The sequence below is a fragment of the Orycteropus afer genome, unplaced genomic scaffold (assembly GCF_000298275.1).
Source record: "Orycteropus afer afer isolate SDZICR_OR568_19922 unplaced genomic scaffold, OryAfe1.0 scaffold00015, whole genome shotgun sequence".
Lineage (NCBI taxonomy): Eukaryota > Metazoa > Chordata > Mammalia > Tubulidentata > Orycteropodidae > Orycteropus > Orycteropus afer.
Genome location: NW_006921602.1, coordinates 6347151 through 6366291, shown reverse-complemented (window position 1 = coordinate 6366291; position 19141 = coordinate 6347151). Strand labels below are relative to the sequence as shown.

The 19141-nt window shown below is 45.8% G+C and overlaps 1 protein-coding gene across 1 annotated transcript in view; it reads left to right on the top strand.

Moving 5' to 3' along the window:
* Positions 1–3048: 3048 nt before the first annotated feature.
* Positions 3049–19141, top strand: part of CORO2B (coronin 2B) — a 110922-nt gene continuing 94829 nt past the window's right edge. Inside the window, exon 1 of the mRNA XM_007957326.2 lies at positions 3049–3249. Within this exon, the coding sequence (XP_007955517.1) occupies positions 3049–3249 (201 nt within the window). The remainder of the gene's footprint in view (positions 3250–19141) is intronic.

Here is a 19141-nt window from a genome sequence, read left to right as displayed (position 1 = left end):
TAAATGCATGACTGCTGAAATTAAAAACTTCATCTCAGTTCCATGCATAAAAAGCCTTGAGTGACCCCCTGGGACTCTGCTTTGAGAATCATTTACACCATCCTAATGAGGAGCCAAATGCCCAGAGAGGGGAATGGGCTTGCCTGAGACCACACAGCCAGGCATGACTGAGCCAGGCTTCTACCCTGTGGTCTCCTGCATGACTTGTACTGAGCAGTCTTGGAGAGAACTCAGCAGAGAAAGGAGAAGGCAGGCTAGAGAGAGGTAGAGCATGGGCAAAGGCAGGGTAGGAGAAAAGTGTAGACAGTGTGGCGAGACCAGTGCTGCTAGGATGGTCAGAACCTCAGGGAGTGGAGAGAAGGCCACTGGAGCAGCAGCACAGAGTCCAGAGAGCAGGGGGGCAGAAAATTTGCTGGAAGGTGAGCAGCTTTCCCTGAGATTCTCCTAATTGGGTTCTTTCAATAACGAGACCATTGTGGCTTAATTCCTGGCTTTGTTGAAATCAAATGCAAAGTTACGTTTTTAGTTAAATTTCCAGAGTTGATTTCCTGATTCTGTGGTGGTGTTTCCTTTTGTTCTTCCTCCCCTTGTAGATTTCATCTAAAGAAATTCATTTGCCCTTTTCTGTCCCGAGATGGGGTGGGATACTGAACACACATCAGGAGATTTGGCAGGAAGGGGAGGGAATAAATCATGGCAAAGGAGCTCTGGTAGCGTAGTGCCTAAGGCACTTGACTGCTAACCAGAAGGCTGGCGGTTCAAACCCACCAGCCACTCCTCAGAAGGAAGATGGGGCAATCTACTTCTGTAGTGATACTGCCTCAGAAACCCAAGGAGGGGTCACTATAAATCAGGTCTGGCTTGACGTCACATAACAACAGCAACAAACAAATTATGGCAAAGTCTTCTGGGAAAGAAGCATATAATTTAAAAAGCACTTATTGAGCCCCTGCTGTATACCAGGCCATAGGGTGAACCAGGGCTGTTTTGTGATGGTAATCCTTTGCAGGACCTCCCTGTAGAAGGCTCCATGCTACGGCAAAGGTGGAATCTGTCTGGACTGGCCCCTTCAATCTTCCACCTGTGTGTTCTCAGATAGCCTAGTACAGGGTAGGCATGCAATAGGGGCATCTGTTAGCTGGGGAGTTGGTTGGTGGAGCCTGTGTGTTGGGCTGGGAGGGGTCCCGCTCTATTCGTTTCAGTAGGGACTCTCAACCTTCAGACTTACTAGTGTGTTGGGGGGCAGGCTGGATTAAAATGCTGATTTTGGAGCTCTGCAATGACTTTGAGGATAGAGCAGGACCAGGCAGTGTTTTGTTCTGTTGTACTTAGGGTCACTATGAGTCAGAACTGACTCAATGGCAACTAACAACAACAGGCTCCCAAAATATTGAGTTCAGTAGGTCTGGACTGGAATCCAAGGAGCTGGTGTAGTGGTTAAGGCCTTTGGCTACTAATCAAAAGGTCAGTGGTTTGAACTCACAAGCCACTGTACAGAAGAAAGATGGGACATTCTGGTCACATAAAGATTTATAGCCTTGGAAACCCAATAGGGGTCACTATGCATTAGAATTGACTCAATTGCAGTGAATTTGTTGTTTTTGTTTTTGGTTTGGATTAGAACCCAGGAATCAGCATTTCTAACAAACTTCCCCTACCCCACATGACTTTGATAAGGTGATCTGTGGACTGTACCTTGAGAAACCTTGCTCCAAAAGATAATCTGGCATATGAAAGTCTCAGATGTACAGTGTGGCCTTGGACAAGACACATAACCTCTCTGTGCCTGGAAATGATGATGATGATGATGATGATGATGATGATGATGATAGTCATTACCATCATCATAATACATAGGTCTGTCTAATGTTATCTAATGCTGCAATGACAGAAATACCACAGGTGAGTGGCTTTAACAAACAAATTTATTTTCTCACAGTTTAGGAAGTTCTTAGTCCAAATTTAGGACACCAGCTCTAGGGGAAGGCTTTCTCTCCGTCAGCTCTGGGGAGGGTCCTTGTCTCTGTTCAGCTTCTGCTCCTGGGTCTCTTTGTGGTGTTCATGTGGCCTGGCATCTGTCTTCCCATCTCTGTTCCCTTTCCTGTGCCAATCTGCTTGTTTTATATCTTATCAAATGTAATTGTCTTAAAACACAGCCTATACAGATGTGACCTCATTAACATAATAAAGAAAGCCCTATTCCCAAGGGTATCACCTCCGAAAACGTAAAAATAAAACCAAACTCACTGCCTTCGAGTTGGATCTGACTCACAGGGACCCCTTCTTAGGTTTCCGAGGTGGTATCACTATGGAAGTAGATCACCCAATCTTCCTTCCGAGGAGTGGCTGGGGGGTTTGAACCACCAGCCTTCTGGTTAGCGGTCAAATGCCTTAGGCACTATGTTACCAGAGTCCAAAAACATAGGGGTTAGGAATTAGAACATATGTTTTGGGGGGACATGATTCAATCCATAATATAGAATTAAGGTATCTCTGAGGGTTCACTTGTGGATGAGAAGCTCTGGAGAGAATCAGAGGAGAGGATGGTAATGGGAGGTCTTGCACATAGGAGGCACCCCACACACACACTGCCCCAGTCACAGTGGTCTTGCCTGGTTATGAACACCTTAGCCTGCTTTGTCTGTACCTCCCACACTGAATCAAGCACAATGTCTGACACTCAGGAGGCAGCCCATACATGTGGTTGGATGGATAGTTTTCTCTACCGCATGGCACGTTCCTTGGTAGTGAAAGGGCCTAACAATCCTTCTAGAAGGTGAGTTGGGCATTTGTGCCAAAAGCAGAAAAAGTGTGAATGCCCTTATGTCAGCCTTTGCTCTTGTAGAACTTTTTTAATAGAGTAAGTCATCTTGCACACAGTGGGCCCTGAATCCTTGGAGGCTCCTTACCCTCTCCCTCTTTCTTGAGGATGAGCACCAGGGCTTACTCACCACCTATACCCTGAGGAGCACCTTCCCTCCCCCACAGAGTCCTTCCCTACCTGAAACAGTGACCAGCCTGACCCGTGTCTCTCCTGTTCGCCAACAGATGTCCTGGCGTCCACAATACCGCAGCTCTAAGTTCCGGAACGTCTATGGGAAGGTGGCCAACCGGGAGCACTGCTTCGATGGGATCCCCATTACCAAGAATGTGCATGACAACCACTTCTGTGCCGTCAATGCCCGCTTCCTGGCCATTGTCACCGAAAGTGCGGGTGGCGGCTCCTTCCTCGTCATCCCCCTAGAACAGGTAGGTGGCCCCACACCTCTCTGGGTGGCTGAGAGAATCCCAGCCCCTGAGGGCCTCACTGGTCACTCATGACAGGGCCTGTTGCCCTTATTATCTTTGGGTTCTCCTCCATCCCCAGCCACTTTTCCCCATCTTTTACTTGCTCATCATGTGTTCAGTGCCTGTGCCTTTCCCTGGGTTTTCCTGAGATTCACCAAAAAAAGTGTGGAGCTGGATTCCAGGAGATCTGAGATCTGTCCCTGTGACTTACCTCCAGCACTTAGACATGTCACTTTCCCTCAGCGTACATGGTTCCCATCAATCTGAAGAGTTGGAAAATACTGACCTCTAAGACCAGGTCCAGCTCTACAGCCGTGTGTTCTGGATACTCTTTTGGCTTGGAGCTGGAAAGGATGAAGACAAGCCATAGGCATATTTTAAAAAAAAGTTGCCATGGAGTCCATTCCACCTCGTGATGACCCCGTGTGTGTAGGACAGAACTGGGCGCCAGTGGAGTTTCATGACTGTGACCTTTTTGAAAGCTGATCACCAGGACTATCTTCCCTGGATGGGTTCTAACAGCCAACCTTTTGGTTAGTAGCCCAGAGCTTAACTGTTGTGCCACCCAGGGACTCTATGAGCAGATTGGGCATCTACAAAAATGGCACACCCATAAAAAAAATATTGGGAGCTCTCCACTGGGAGAATGGAAATAATTTACCTTCTCCCTCACCCCCAACCATTTTTCCCATTCTGTGGCTGCTTATGTGAATATAGCAAATTACATTAAATCTGCAAAGCCTAGATCATGAAAATTTTAAGCTGTAGCCCTTAGGCAGGGTCCCAGGAGGCCATGGGAGGTCACGCGCCTCAGGGCAAGTGCTCCTGTCAGTCCCACTTGATTATGACTGAGTTCTCCCTTCCAGGCCTGACTCATCCCCACACCCACCCTCCGTCACACCCGCCAGGGGAGGAGGAGGTGCATGCATGTGCAAGGAAGCGTTGGTGCTCAAAATTCACCATCAGCTGGTGGTGGAACATGGATTTTTCCAGTCTCTCATACCTGCATGGGTGGAGCATAGATTTGGAAAATGCTGATCCCGAAGGTTTCTTTCCACTGAAAGGAGCTGCTGCAGTGCCAGTGAGGTCAGAGCCTGAGGCTTTGGACCTCTGGATCAAGGTCCCATGAGCAGTGGTCTTGACAGGGGTTCTAGTGGGCTCTGCCAGTTGCTGGCTATGCGACCTTGAGTGTGTCATTTAACCTCTTTGTACCTTATTATTCCTGTAATTGTTAAATGGGGATAATAAATCCTTTTATGCCTACTTCAAGCTCTAGTGGTGCAGTGCCTAAGGCATTTGACTACTAACCAGAAGGCTGGCAGTTCAAACCCACCAGGCACTTCTCGGAAGGAGGACTGGGCAATCTACTGCCATAGTGATACTGCCTTAGAAGCCCAAGGAGGGGTCACTATGAGTTGGGACTGATTCGACTGCAGTGAGTTTGGTTTTTTTGGTTCTGCCTACTTCTGGGATGTTGGCAGCAAGTGGGAAAATGGATGAGAGAGCTCCTGTAACCCACTCATCATGTTAAAGGTGTTTTGTTACTTTCTTGGGAGAGTTGTGAACTCTGCTCTTCAACTAGGCAAATGCCCGTAGCAGCTCTGACACATTGGGAAGTGCAGCTTGCCTCTCCTCCTGAACCAGATAGCCTCAGATTTGTACCTGCCTGTGGATGAGCTCTGTTCCATCCGCAGCAGGCCTGCAGGTCCCCAGGAACATGTGGACTGGTTCTCACTGGGGCTCAAACCCATGGCCGGCACCCTGCCATACTCCAATTCACACCTTAGAAGGGTCAGCAGTCAGTGCCTTGCACCATAACAAAGATTAATTCCAGATGAATTAAAGATCTAAACATTAACAACAGCAACGAAAGAAAACCCTTGAATGTATTAGAGGAACATGGAGAGTGTTTTTAAAAATCACACAGTGGAGGAAAGGCTTCCTAAGCAAGACAAGAATCCTAAAAGCCATACAGGAAATGATGAATAGATTTGAATTTTTTTTTAATGTAATACTTCTGGATTACAATGTGACACCTTAACTGAAATGAAAATGCACAGCACATGCTTGAGGACAATATTTGCAATATGTAACAGACAAAAGATTTCTGTCCATAATATACATAGAATTCCAGAAAAATCAGTAAGAAAAAGAACCCAATAGAAAAATGGGCAGTCAGTATGAATAGACAATTCTTAGAAGGTAAAATATAACTTTTACTCTACTAAACTGGAAGATTTAAAAGGTTACTCATCTTCAGTATTACCAAAAGTGTGGGAGGACAGGTGTTCTGATAAGACTTCAGTTGCTGTTGAGTTAATTCCGACTCATGGTGACACCATGCAGGTCAGAGCAGAGCTACGCTCCACTGAGTATTCAATGCTGATTTTTCAAAGCAGGTCACCAGGCCTTTCTTTCGAGGTGCCTCAAAAACAAAACAAACCTGTTGCCATTGGGTCGATTCTGACACGTAGAGACCCTGTAGGAGAGAGTAGAACTGCCCCATAGGGTTTCCAAGGCTTTAATCTTTATGGATACACACTGCCACATTCTCCCACAGAGTGGCCAGTGGGTTTGAACCATGACCTTTCAGTTGGCAGCCAAACACTTTAACCACTCTACCACCAGGGCTCCTTGAGGCTCCTCTGGATGAATTTAAACCTTCAAACTTTTTATTAGTATTCAAATGGATTAACCATTTGAACCACCTAGGGACTCATGATACACCCTTGGTGTGAAATGTAAATGGGGACAGCCTTTTCAGAAGATGACCTGACAATATATATTATTTAAAGATGCCCACTGATTCTGCAATTCCTCTTCTAGGAATTTATTCTATAGAAATATTCTCAAGTGTATGTTTTCAAAAATGTTTGCAGCACTTTTTAGTGTTCAGTTGTTTTTTTCTTTTTACAAACTTCAATTTTTTTTTTTTTTAATTGTGATTTGGATGAAAATTTACAAAGCAAATTCACTTTCCATACAGCAGCTCACATACACTTTGTCTCATGATATTGACCACAATTCACCACAATGCAACAGCTTGCCTCCCACTTCCTCCCGACAGTCACCTCTTCCCTGTGTCCATCCCTCCATGCACCCCTGCCCCCTTAGCTGTTTCCCTGTGCATAAACAGCCCTTCTTTCCCCTGTGATTGTTCTCTCCAAAGAGTTATTTACCTCAGATAAATGTTCAACTCATATGCCTGTCTTTTGCTTGGCTGGGAACCACAGGTGTGGGTTCAATTCCAGACCTGAAGGGCAGCTAGGGGCCATAGTCTCAGTGGTTCCACCAGCCTCTATCAGACCAACAAACCTGGTCCCTCTTTTTTTTTTCCCAAATGCTTTTGAGTTTTGTTCCACATTGTTCTCCCTCTCTATCCAGGGTCTCCTACATAGATCCCCCTCCGAGTGGTTGGCATTGGTAGCCGGGCACCATCTAGTTCTTCTGGTCTCATAGTCATTTAGGCTGCAGATCTCATGGTGTACCAGTCGCTAGGACTAATTCTTTCCATGAATCTTTGGTTTTCTTCATTCTTCTTTGCTCTGGACAAGGAGAGACCCATCATTGCATCTAGATGGCTGCTTGCAAGCTTTTAAGATAACCTCAAATTTTTTAAGTTATTTTCAAAAGAAATTAAATTTTTCTGCCAAATTGTCTAAAAGTTTCTAAACTCTTTATTGTTGTTATGTGCCATTGAGTCGGACCCAACTCATAGCAACCTCTCCTTGGGTTTTTGAGGTGGTATCACTACAGAAGTAGATTGCCCAACCTTCCTTCTGAGGAGTGGCTGATGGGTATGAACTGCCAGCCTTCTGGTTAGCAGTCAAGTACCTTAGGCACTATGCTACCAGAGCTCCTTCTAAACTCTTTGGTAACAAAGAATTTCATATTGTGAGTAGCACTGGTCTAGAGTATGATCAGATTTTGTGAGTGTTCTGTGGATAGCAGAAAGGAAGCATATTCCCTCTTTACAGAATATAAAAATCTCTCTATATATAAATATATCATATATATGTACATAAAAACATATATATTATTTTTATTTGTGTATATGTGTGTATATCTTTTATGTACACATATTTTTCAACTTTATTTCTTTGCATCCTATGCTACAGTTTGTTCTACTTGATTAATTATGGACTGATAATGATAGCTCACACTGCAAGTTGGCTCCTCTCTCTCTGTCTCATTTCAAGAAATTTTCACACAACATAAGTAGTCAGTGATTTTTGCAGTATTTTTGTAATAGTGAAAAATTGGGAACAACTTGCAAGCCCATCAATAAGGAAATGGATAAGCAAATCAGGGGACATCCAGACAAAAGGGTGCTATGTAGCTGTGGTGGTTATGTTTGTGTGTCAACTTGGCTGGGCCTGGTTGAGTGTCTGGGCAGCTGGGGGTAGTTATTCCCCATGATGAGACTGGCAATCAACTCCGTGGTGGGATCTACCACAAGCAGCTGAGTAGCTGCCTTTGGGATGTGGTCTGCTTCCTGTATATAAGGAGAAGCCTTGGGAATGGTCTCTAGCCTATGGCACGCTTGGACCCTGCATGTAGCCGTGTCGTTGCTCAGCAGCCTGCTATGCTCTGCCGATCTTGGGACTTAACAATAGACTTAAGTTAATGGCCTGCCATGTGGTTTAGTAACATCAGGACTGTGCCTTTTTACTTGTCAACCTTGGGGCTTCTCAGCCTCAGCAGCCAGCAGCTGTCTGAGTGAAGAAACACCTCTAGCTCCAGTGGGCTGGGAGCAGGAGGCAGAGCTGGACCCCAAGGTTGAGGGGCTATCACCCAGCCCCTAGAGCCTGGCACTTTGAACTTGGACTTAAAGCCTCCAAATTGTAAGGATAAACTCCTGTTGGTTAAGGCCATCCTATTTGTGGTATATTCTTGTCAGAGCGGCACTAGGTAACCAGAACAGCAGCCCTTAAAACTGGTGATGTACAGCTCAAATTCTGCAATCTCAGGACCATTCCTAAAAATTATTGAGGACTCCAGAGAGCTTTAGTTTATATGGGTTATATCTATTGCTATTTGGCATATTCTAATAAAAATAAAGAAATTTCAGTAAAATTTTACCCAAATCACAATAAAAAGTTTAATGAAAATTTAAAAAAAATTATTTATATAATTCCTTAAAATAGCAAAGATAAGCTCATTTCATGTTCTTATTAAAGAAAAAATTTTGTGGAAAATAACCCTATATTTTTCCAAACCAAACAAAAAATGTAGTGAGCAGAATGGCATTGTTTTACATGTTTGCAAGTCTCTTTACTGTCTGACTTAATAGAAAACAGCTGCTGTCACTTATCTGCTTCTGCATTCAATCTGCCCCAACAGCATGCATCGGTGCCCCCTCGGAAAACTCCACTGTATAATCATGAGAGAATAAGAATAAAATGGGCAAATGACATCTTAGTTTTATTGTGAAAATAGTTTTGACTTGATGGACCCCCTTAAAAGGTCTCAGGAATCCCAAGGGGTCCCCAGAATCATGTCTTGAGAACACTGATGCAGAGGCATATTAATGATGGAAAACCATTTCTTTTTCACTGTTAAGCAAAAAAGGAGCTCTGGTAGCACAGTGCCTAAGGCATCTGACTGCTAACCAGAAGGTTGGCGGTTCAAATCCACCAGCTACTCCATGGAAACAAGACTGGGTAATCTACTTCTGTAAAGATTTACCACCTCAGAAACCCAATGAGGGTCGCTATGAGTCGGAATTGACTTGATGGCAATGGGTTTGATTTTCTTTATTTTTGGTTAAATGAAAAAAAAAAGATAAAATATGATTAATCCCATTTTTTAAATATCTATTTATCCATCTGTCCACCTAACATTAAAAGATAACTCAGTTATCTCCAAGTACTGGGATTTCAAGTGCTTTTTAATTTTCTTCTTTTTCCTGAGTCTATTTTCTAAACTGTTTACAATGAACACTTAATGTTTTGTACCTTAGGAGAAAAAAACAATAAAAAATAAAAGCAGAGGTGTAGAGGGAGCCTGTGGTCTCAGAGGCTGTTCAGCCCAGGGAGGGGGATGAGAGATATCTTTATAGACCATGAACATCAGCACTCCTTATGTATCTTGACAATATATTCTCTTGGAGTTACACATGGATATGAACTCACTGTAGAAAATGCAAGCAAATTTTGTATTCCTATTTATAATTCTGAACTTTGTTTTATGATGCTTAGTTACTTGGATAGGTTTGATTCTTAAAAAACAAAAACCAAAATGCAAACAAAATTGAAATACCCATAGTAAGGATGTGAGAGGTGGAGGGATTGCTGAGAGAGTGGACAGCTATGGACCAAATGATCTGAGAAGTTCATTCTGTTTGAAGCAGGACCCGGTATCTGGGACTTTGTGAAGCAGGGTCCCACCCCCAAGAGGGAGCTGCTTAGGAAGAAGGGCAAACTCCCACCTTCCCTGCTGCCTTAGCCTAGGCTGCCAGTTCACTGCCCCCTGTGGTCAGGGCTGAGCCTGCAGTCCTGAGATGGCCTGGCACTGGGTGGGGGAGCAACCAGTTGCCTTCCAGTCAGTTCCAACTCATGTCAACCCCACTGTGTCAGAAAAGAACTGTGCTCCATAGGGTTTTCTATGATTGAGTTTTCAGAAGTAGTTTGCAGGACTTTCTTCCAAGGAGCCTCTGGGTGGACTTGAACTTCCAACGTTTTAATTAATTGCCAAGTACATTAACCAGTTATACTATCCTGGGACCCCGGGTGGGGAGGAACAGAGGGAGCTAACAAACAAAATTAATAATACCAAATTCAGAACCATTTTGTTTATCTGGCGGTGGTACAGATGAGCTGTTCACCTTGGTCAATGTTCTAGAAAGGAGGTTATATTATTTCAGCTCCAGTTTTCCCCCCGTTTGATAGAAATCTCCTTAAAAACAATTTCCTTTATTATTTGATACAAACACAGAGACTATTTGGGCCATTTCTTGGTGACTTCTGAATCATTGCTTTACTCGTTAGTTATAGGCCATGCCACTTTGCAGAATGAACTTGTGGGGCACACTTCCATCCCTACACTGAATGACCCCATACTACTATCCCAGGCAACCAGAAGGCCAGAGGAAATCATATCTGCTCTTACAGTTCTTTTCTAAAATTTTACCCTCTACCATCAGGTTTTGTTTCTCCTTCCTTTCTCACTTCTCTGAGGTTTGGGCCAGAAAAGAACAGCACTCACCCAGGACTCTCAAATCCCTGCCTCTAGGCAGAGCCTTCTGAAGGAGGCTCAGACACTTCCCTCAACTTCCCTTGTTCAGTTTCTTCCAAAGCCAGCTTTCTTGAGATTTTAACACAGGTGTGCATTGCTTAACGTCCATGATATATTCTTTGAAATAGACATTATGTGATTTGGACATTGTGTGAACACCATGTTAAACCTATGGGAGCCCACTGTCAGTTGTCCTAGTTGCCACTGCTGCCGCGGCTGGAGCTGCTGGTGGAGGCCAGAGAATCAGTGACAACTGGCTGAGAGGGCAGTGGGAGGAGAGCAAGAGGAAGTGAGTGAGAAGGGAGCAAAGTGTGCCTAGCCCCGCCCACTATTCCAGCTGCTTGAGCAGCAGGAGCAGCTAGGGCCCTCAGTACCCCCACTGCTTCCTGTCTGCTGAACAAAGCCCAAGAGCCCACGCCCAAGCCCTTGAACTCTCTGCCTCACTTGCCTATATTCTACCCGTGGTCCAGTGCTGTAAGGGTCTGGATTTGGGGGTCTTCAAAACCATTAGAGAAAAACAATAAACAAAAGGAAAGCTGCTTTCCTTTTTAAAAAAAAAAAAAAAAATCTTATGAGACTACAGATGTATGTTGTATATGTAGTCAGATGTTGTCCAAACAGACGTTAAGGGACACACACCTGTATTTGTGAGTAAAAACTTTCTTCCAGGGTAGGAAGCCATGCCCACAACAACTGCAAACAACAATAATAATACTTTTCTTTTGAACAATACTCTCTACTTCCAACACACTCTGACTTAATTGATCCTCTCAATAAGTAGGACAAGCTGTCCCCATTTTACCACTGGGGAAACTGAGACTGCAGAGATGGGCACAGACTGGTCAGGGGAGGAGCTGGACTGGAAGCCAGCTCACTGATTTCTGAATCCAAGACTCTTTCCATTGCCCATGACGCTGGTGAATGGGTAAGTTCAGGCTGGCTGGCAGATCTCGAAGGAGTGGATTTGTCTTCCCAAAGCTCTTATTCAGGCTGCTGTCATGAAGGCCAGAGCCTCCTTTTTCCCTAGTTAACATTCAGCCGCTGGCTCTCTCCTCTCTAGAGTGGAATGTTAAGCTGCAGATGGGGGAGCAATCAGCACCCTGATTGCCTGGCACAGCTGGCGGAGCCTTATGAATATTCCAGAGACTAGGCACTGTGCCCAGTGGCCTGATTAACCACTTGGGCCTCCCCAGGTGTACTGCCCCCTTTCCTGCTGCACTCTACCAAGGCCTCCTGCCACCGCCAAATCCAGGTCACAAGAAAACCAGAACTAGAAGCAGAGATTCCTGCATGCCTAAGCTTTTTAGCCAGCTACATGGGGCCCCACTGGCCCCTGGAAGAAAGTAAAGAAACCTGGCTTGGGCATCAGAAGTCCTGAGTCTACCCATAACCCAGTGGGTCTAAGTTTTGGCTACACATTATCCACTAGGGAGCTTTTGGGGGTCTAACACACTTGCTCTCCTTGAATCTCACCACAAGCCCCATGACAGAAGCATGATTATTACCCTTGTTTTACATACAAAGAAACAGGGGCTCAGAGAAGACAAGTGACTTCTCAAAGAATGCACAACTCACAAATGGCATAGCTAGAATACAGACCCAGGGCTCTCTGGATTCTCACTTCCTCACATGTAAAATGGGAGTACAAAGGCATGCCCTGCTCACCTCACAGAGGGGTACCAGTTTCTGTGGAGTCAATTCTGACTCACGGCAGCCCCATGTATGTCAGAATAGAGCTGAGCTGTGCTCCATAGCGTTTTCAATGGCTGATTTTTTTGTTCACAATTGGCTAGGCCTTTCTTCCAAGGCACTTCTGGGTGGACTCAAACCCCCCACCTTTCAGTTAGTAGCTGAGCACACTAACCATTTGCAGCACCCAGGACTCCTACAGAAGGCTATGGACTGTAGGCATGTCTTGTTTTATTATAACTGTCATTTGAATATCCCCAAGGACTTCCTTGAACATTAATTTAATTAATACTTTATTGAACTCTACTGACTCCATATATGTCCATCTCTTCTGGAAGCCAGGAGAGCAGGCATTTCCTAGACTCCACGAAAGTGCAGCAACCCTTGTAGGAGTTTTCTTTCTGAATAAATGAATGAATGAATGGTGGGAGAGAGGAAAGAAGGAAGTGGCAACTCCAGTCAGCAAGAAAAGGTGGAGGAACTTGTCCTAGAGTAGGGGATAAGACAAGATAGCATCAGTCCTTTAGTCATGGGGTATAGGCTGGACACTCAGCATATTTTGAGGCTTGGGGACCCAAGTAACATCAGGCCTGGTCTCTGAGAGGACCAGTGGCCATCCAGTTAGTGGACTCAGGTAAGTGGGAGTTCCTTGAGAGGGTCATGCCCATGTCTCGCTCAATGAACCAAGTCATTGCCCAGTGTAAAGAGCTTTTGAACATGTCCATCTTACCTGCTCTTTGCCAGCAGATAAAAATGACAAAATAGTATTGCAGTGTCCAGACACTGGGGTCCCTGTTTAATTTGTTTTCAGAAGTCTTGGTATCCAGATGAGGGTGATTCCTGCCATTCCACTAGCCCTGCTTTCTCTCCTCCCCACCCCCATCCCACCACAAACCTTGCTCAGTCTCTACCTGGGGTCAGAACATTTCCCCCTGGCCTCCCTGGCTAGGATGCTGCATTATCTGTCCCACCCAACCAGGTGGATACCTCTAGCTTCTTCTCTTATCTCTGGTCTTCAGGGATGGAGGGTCCAACCAGGGCTGGACAGTTGCCCCAGTCCCCAGCCCTGCAGGGATGGGTGGTGGAGGTGGGCTGGGTCAGGAATGGTAGCATCAAAGTGAGAAGAGCCCTGGATCAGGAGAACAGCACAGAAAGGTGGCTGAGAGCTCAAGTTCTAGAAACGACAGACTTTACTTGAATCTCTGCCTTGCAACTTAGGTGCTGTGTGACTTTGGATGAGTCCCTTAACCTTCCAGTGCCCCACTTTTCCCTCTACAAAATGGGAAAATTGGATGCGGCTGGATTGCATGATCTCTAGAGTTCATTTTGGCTCTCACATTCTGTTCCCTTCTAATATCATTTTTATTCAAATACATTCTCACCAGGGTGGTGGCAGACAATATGCAGAATACAAGAATGGCTCCTTTAATCCCCAAAGCCCAACTCAAATGTTACCAGCTCCATGAAACCTTTCTCATTTTAAGGCCTATCTGGAGGCATTTTGTGTCTATCATTGTTTGAATACTTTCTACATGCTTTCTTATTTTCTAATCTGTTGGTCCATCTGTCCATCCATCTACCCACCCACCCTCCCACTTACCCAGCCAGCAGCAGTTCATAGAGCACCTGTCACAGTTTCAGTGTTGGGGATGCAGCAATAAACAAGATCAATTCCCTGTTTGCATGGAGTTTATAGTCCAGTTAGTTGCATTCCTTGGACTCAGAGCCCCTGGGGACAGGGAACATGTTGATTGCCCAGGATCCAAAACACAGTAGGTGCTCAGCAATTGTGCATTGGGCACTGTGCCCCATCTTCCCCTGTCTGGGGGCTTCTCTTTACTAGTCCTGGTAGTCCTTTCCTTCCTGGTCCCAGGAGAATTCAATGCCTTGCAAGGGACTGCTCAGTCTGAAAGGGACTGCATCTTCCCTTTAAAGCCTTCAGAATGGTATTGCCTGAACCAGCTGGTCTTCCTGGAGTGGAAGCCAGGAGCTGGCGCACCCGTTAGCTCTGTGACTTAGAGCATGTTTGTTGTTGTTAGTTGCCATCAAGTCGATTCCAACTCATGGTAACCCCATGTGTGCAGAGTAGAACTGCTCCATGGGATTTTCAAAGCTCTGAACTTTCTGAAGCAGATTACTAGGCCTGTATTCTGGGGCACCTCCAACCTTTCAGCTGCTAGTATAGTGTTTAACCATTTGCGCCCCTCAAGGACTCTTAGAGCACGTTTCAGGCCTTGTTAAAGAAGGAAAAAAAGGTGCCCAGCCTATTGCTGAGGACTGTAATAAAATCAGATTTCCTTGTTCACAAAAACCCTTTACTTCCATTCCAGATTTCAGTAACCCTTGACCCCCATCACCCTCCGCCCCATCAGCATTACACTCCTCAAACCTTCTTCCCCCACTGAAAAAAAAGAAAACCAAATCTTCGCAGTGGCTCCCCTCTGCAGCAAGGTCTCCCCCTCTCCAGGGAATTTGGAGAGCCTTTTCTAAATCCATTTTTCAGATCTTTTCTCAATCGTTCTTTGTTCTTCAGGCTGTCTTCCACTTGGAACAATTTGCATCTCAAAGCCCCTGACAGTCTGAATGTACAGTAAGTGACTTTGAGAAAGGGCGGGGAGAATTGAGCTCTGAAAGACAGAGAAGTCCCAACTTTTTTCCATTTGTTTGAGGCTTTGAGATTGACAGCCTTGCTTTTTGTTTTTCCCTTTTTTGGAAGAATAACTGCTTATTTTTGAGAAAAATGAAGGCGAGCCCTTCAGCAGAGATGCCAGTGTTGCTCCTTCATTTTGTATTTGGGTTACAGGACAGGCTGTTCTCTGGGCTCAGGGTAGAGGCACCCAGGGTTGCAACCTGACCAGTGGGCATCTTGGGAGGTCAAAGAAGCCATCCTGCTTCCTCCAGCCAGGGCCTCAGCTGTGCTGTCTCTCTGGCTCCATTCCTCTTGCAGAGGCTGTAAGAAGTTGTGCCTGGTTAACTAGGACTCTGGGAACTGGAGCCCTGAAACTGGGTACAGATGGAGAGGGGACAGAACTTAGGCCCTAACTCTACCCAGAGGCACCAGCCTTGGTTCCAACCCAGTTTACCAGTCTGCTTGATGTGCTACCCATTTTTCTTCAAAACCTGGAACCTGTCATATCCTCAGAAATTATAACTCTATCCCTTACCAGCTGTGAAACCCTGGACATGTAACCTCTCTGTGACTCAGTTTTGCTGTTTGTGAAATAATAGTACTTGTTTCTCATGGTGCTGTGACATTAAATAAGGTGCTGTATAAAGCACTTAGCCCATAGCCTGGTGCATATGGTGTACTCAGGAAATAGGAGGAAGGTGTGCTGATGTCAAGGAGCTCTGATGGTATAGTGGTTAAGGCATTCAGCTGCTAACCAAAAGGACAGTGGTTTGAACCCATTAGTCACTCCATGGAAGAATGATAAGGCATTTTGCTTTCATAAAGATTTACATCCTTAGAAACCCTGTGGGCAATTTTACTCTGTCTTATATGGTTGCTATGAGTTGAAATCAACCCAATGTAGTGGATTTGGTTTGGTTTTCGTTCTGCTGTCAGGGACTTCTGCCCTTCCCTCTCCTTCTCTGGTCCACCTAGGCCTAGAAATGGTGGGTTCCAGAGCCTGAAGCCAGAAGCAGAGACCCTTGGCCTTGGCCTTCATGCTACTGTCTCCTTGGCCAAGTGCAGTCTTTGAGCCCCCACCCTGCCTAGAGAGGTAGGCACCCACAACCTAGGCATTGTGCCCAAAAGGGAATGGGTAATGGTGCAAAGTCTCCAGTGGAGCATGACTGATGGGGCTATTCCAGGGTGAGTGCCCAGAGGTAGGGGGCTTGGGGAAGGGCCTCAGCCTGCTTTGGAGCCTGGTCCTGGACTGCTGCAGTTAGCCTCCCTGCTTATCTAGAGCTGGCTTTCTGCCAAGGGTAAATGAGATGATGCATGGAGAAGGCTCACTGCAGTGTCTGGCATACCAGTGCTCAGTAAATCCAAGTTCTATTGCTTTTATTATATTCTGTTACAGCCAGTAAGGAGCTCTGGTAGCACAGTGCCTAAGGCATTTGACTGCTAACCAAAAGGTTGGCAGTTCAAATCCACCAGCCACTCCATGGAAGGAAGACAAGGCAATCTTAGATTTACTACCTTGGAAACCCAATGTGGGTTGCTATGAGTTGGAATGGACTCGATGGCAGTGGGTTTGATTTTTTTGGTTTATTATAAGCAGTATCATAAGCTTCAGGTCCCTAGGTGATGCAGTTGGTTCGTGCTTGACTGCTAACTTAAATGTTGGCAGTTTGAACCCACCTAGCCACACTGCAGAAGAAAGGCCTGTCATATGCTTCCATAGAGATTATCACCCAAGAAAAACCCTGTGCACAGTTTTACTCTGTAACACATGGGGTCACCATGTGGCAGAATCAACTCAACAGCAATGAGTTTATAATAAGCTCCAGGTTGATGGGGGGAAGTGGGGACAAGGCAAACTAAAATCCAGCTGGCTCAAATCCGAGGCATGTGCCTATTAGGTGGGCATGAGTTTGAGGGTTTGCTGGGCCCAGCCTCCAGGGACCTCTGTGCTCTGAGCAGGCCAAAGGCCAAACAGTTCTCACAGTCCACCCCTCTCCCTGAGACCACCTCCCCAGGGCCCCGATTCCAGTCTTCCACTGATACAGTCCCAGAGACAGGAGACTCCAGAGAACACATATTTCAAGCACTTCATTTTACCCATGACAAATCATAGCCCAGCAAGGACATGCATCTTATACAAAGTTACACATCACACCTGGATGCCCTCATGGCCCCTTCCCGGGGATCCTTGCACTCAGCCACTTCTTAGACCCCAAAATCCAATCTCCTGAGATGTTGTTGATGATGGCTGTGGCTTTCCTTCATCAAGGACATTTACAGTCTGGTTGAGGTTTAAGATGAGAATTATGGAGATTGGATTGTTGAGATCCAAAGGAATGTGTTGTCAATCATGGAATTTCATATCTCAGGGGATATCTGTTCACACAAAGCAACCATCCCTAAGCCCCTCAAGAGAAGCTAGAAAGAGATTTACCTCTTCTGTTAGGTCTAAACCAAAAACCAAACTCACTGCTGTTGAGTCAGATCTGACTCATAGCGACCCTTCCTTGGGTTTCCAAGACAGTATCACTACGGTAGACTGCCTAGTCTTCCTTCTGAGGAGTGGCTGGTGGGTTTGAACCACCAGCCTTCTGGTTAACAGTCAAATGCCCTAGGTGCTACACCACGAGAGCTCCCCTGTTAGGTCTAAGGTGTAGCATAAGAAGCCTGACTCTTCATACATTCGTGGAATCTCAAGACTTCAGAGAATAAAATGATGTAGGGTGGGTGCATGAGGGGCATGGGGAGTGGGACTAAGGTGGCTTGACTTGAAACAGAATATCTCTCTGGGAGCCAATGAGCCCCTGAGGCTTTGGCCAAGACCATTCTTCACTGGCCTTTTTCATGACAGCTTCCAGAACAATGACTGCCTGTTTGCTTTGCCTGAGAAACTCCAGGCCTGATTTGGTCCTTAGGGCAATTTCTATTTCTAGATGGCCTTCCCTACTCCCCACACCCATCCCAAGGCTCTTAAAGGACCCACCAGTTGCTGTCAGTCCCCATGTGTGATATCAAACTAGAATTTTGCTCCATAGAGTTTTTGAAATAAATCACCAGGCCTTTCTTCCAAGGCACCTCTGGGTGGACTCTAATCACCAGTCTTTTGGTTAGCAGCAGAGAGAGTTAACCAGTTAACTGTACCATCCAGAGACTCCCTTAAAGCACCAGGTCATCTTTTGGGGGGGAGGTAGGGACTGATCACAGTGTTCACAGCCTCTTAAAATAAGAGACTACACTACAGCTATAGCATCAGCATCACCTAGAGCTCATCTGTCCTACCCCCTTTGCGTTCCAGTCAGCCAAGGCCTTGATTTTAGTTGCTAAGCAACCCATGCCTAAGTTTCCAAGTGGGTCTTTACACAGGAAGGGGAAGGCAGGAGTAGCAGTACTTAGAGCCCTGTATTTTACAGATGGGGACACTGAGGGCTAGAGAGGGCAAGGATTTGGTCAAGGTTGCACAGCTAGCTCGCAGCAGGGCTGAAACCGGAACTGAAGTTTCAGCTCCAGAGTCTGCCCACACCTCACTGCTCTCACAGGCCCCTGCACCAGAGGATCAGATGGCAAACCCTTCAGGATCCCCTGCCTCATCGCACCTCCACCAAGAGGAGTAGCTAGGCAGCAGCAACACCTTCAGGACTCTCCATAAGAGGCTTCCACCCACCCATCCAGGGAGGCAGTATGCTCAGGGACTAGACTAACAGGCTCTGGCATCTGGCAGCCTGGATTCAGATCCTGGCTCCACCATTTACCAGCCATGTACTTTGGACAAGGTACTTAACTGTTCTGTGCCTCAGTTTCTTCACCTGCAGAATGGAAGAAATGCTCCTCTCAGCTTCTTAAGGCTGTTGTGAGGATTCGGGGAGGGGTAACAGAAAGCCCTGGAAAGACAGTCTAGCATATAATGAGCCTGTCTGTGAGTGTTGCTGGATCCTATGAACCTGACCTGCTGGGCCCAGATGTATCTTCCTCACCCGCACACGCTAAGCAGGGGAGTTCAGACTTGATATTGTGAAATAACAGATATAGCACAAAAGTTTTCAAACTTTAGCTTTTAACACTATAGCATTTTGTTCAAGTGAAACAGGTTCTTAACTTTTTACAGGCAGTCCAGAGAAGCTCATGAACCCCTTCCAGAATGAAGTTTTTAAGTACTGTTTTAACTTATCTAGTGCTGCTATAAAAGAAATGCCACAAGTAGATGGCTTTAACAAACAGAAATTTATTCTCTCACAGTTTAGGAGGCTAGAAGTCCGATTCAGGGTGCCAGCTCTAAGGGAAGGCTTTCTCTTTCTTTAGGCT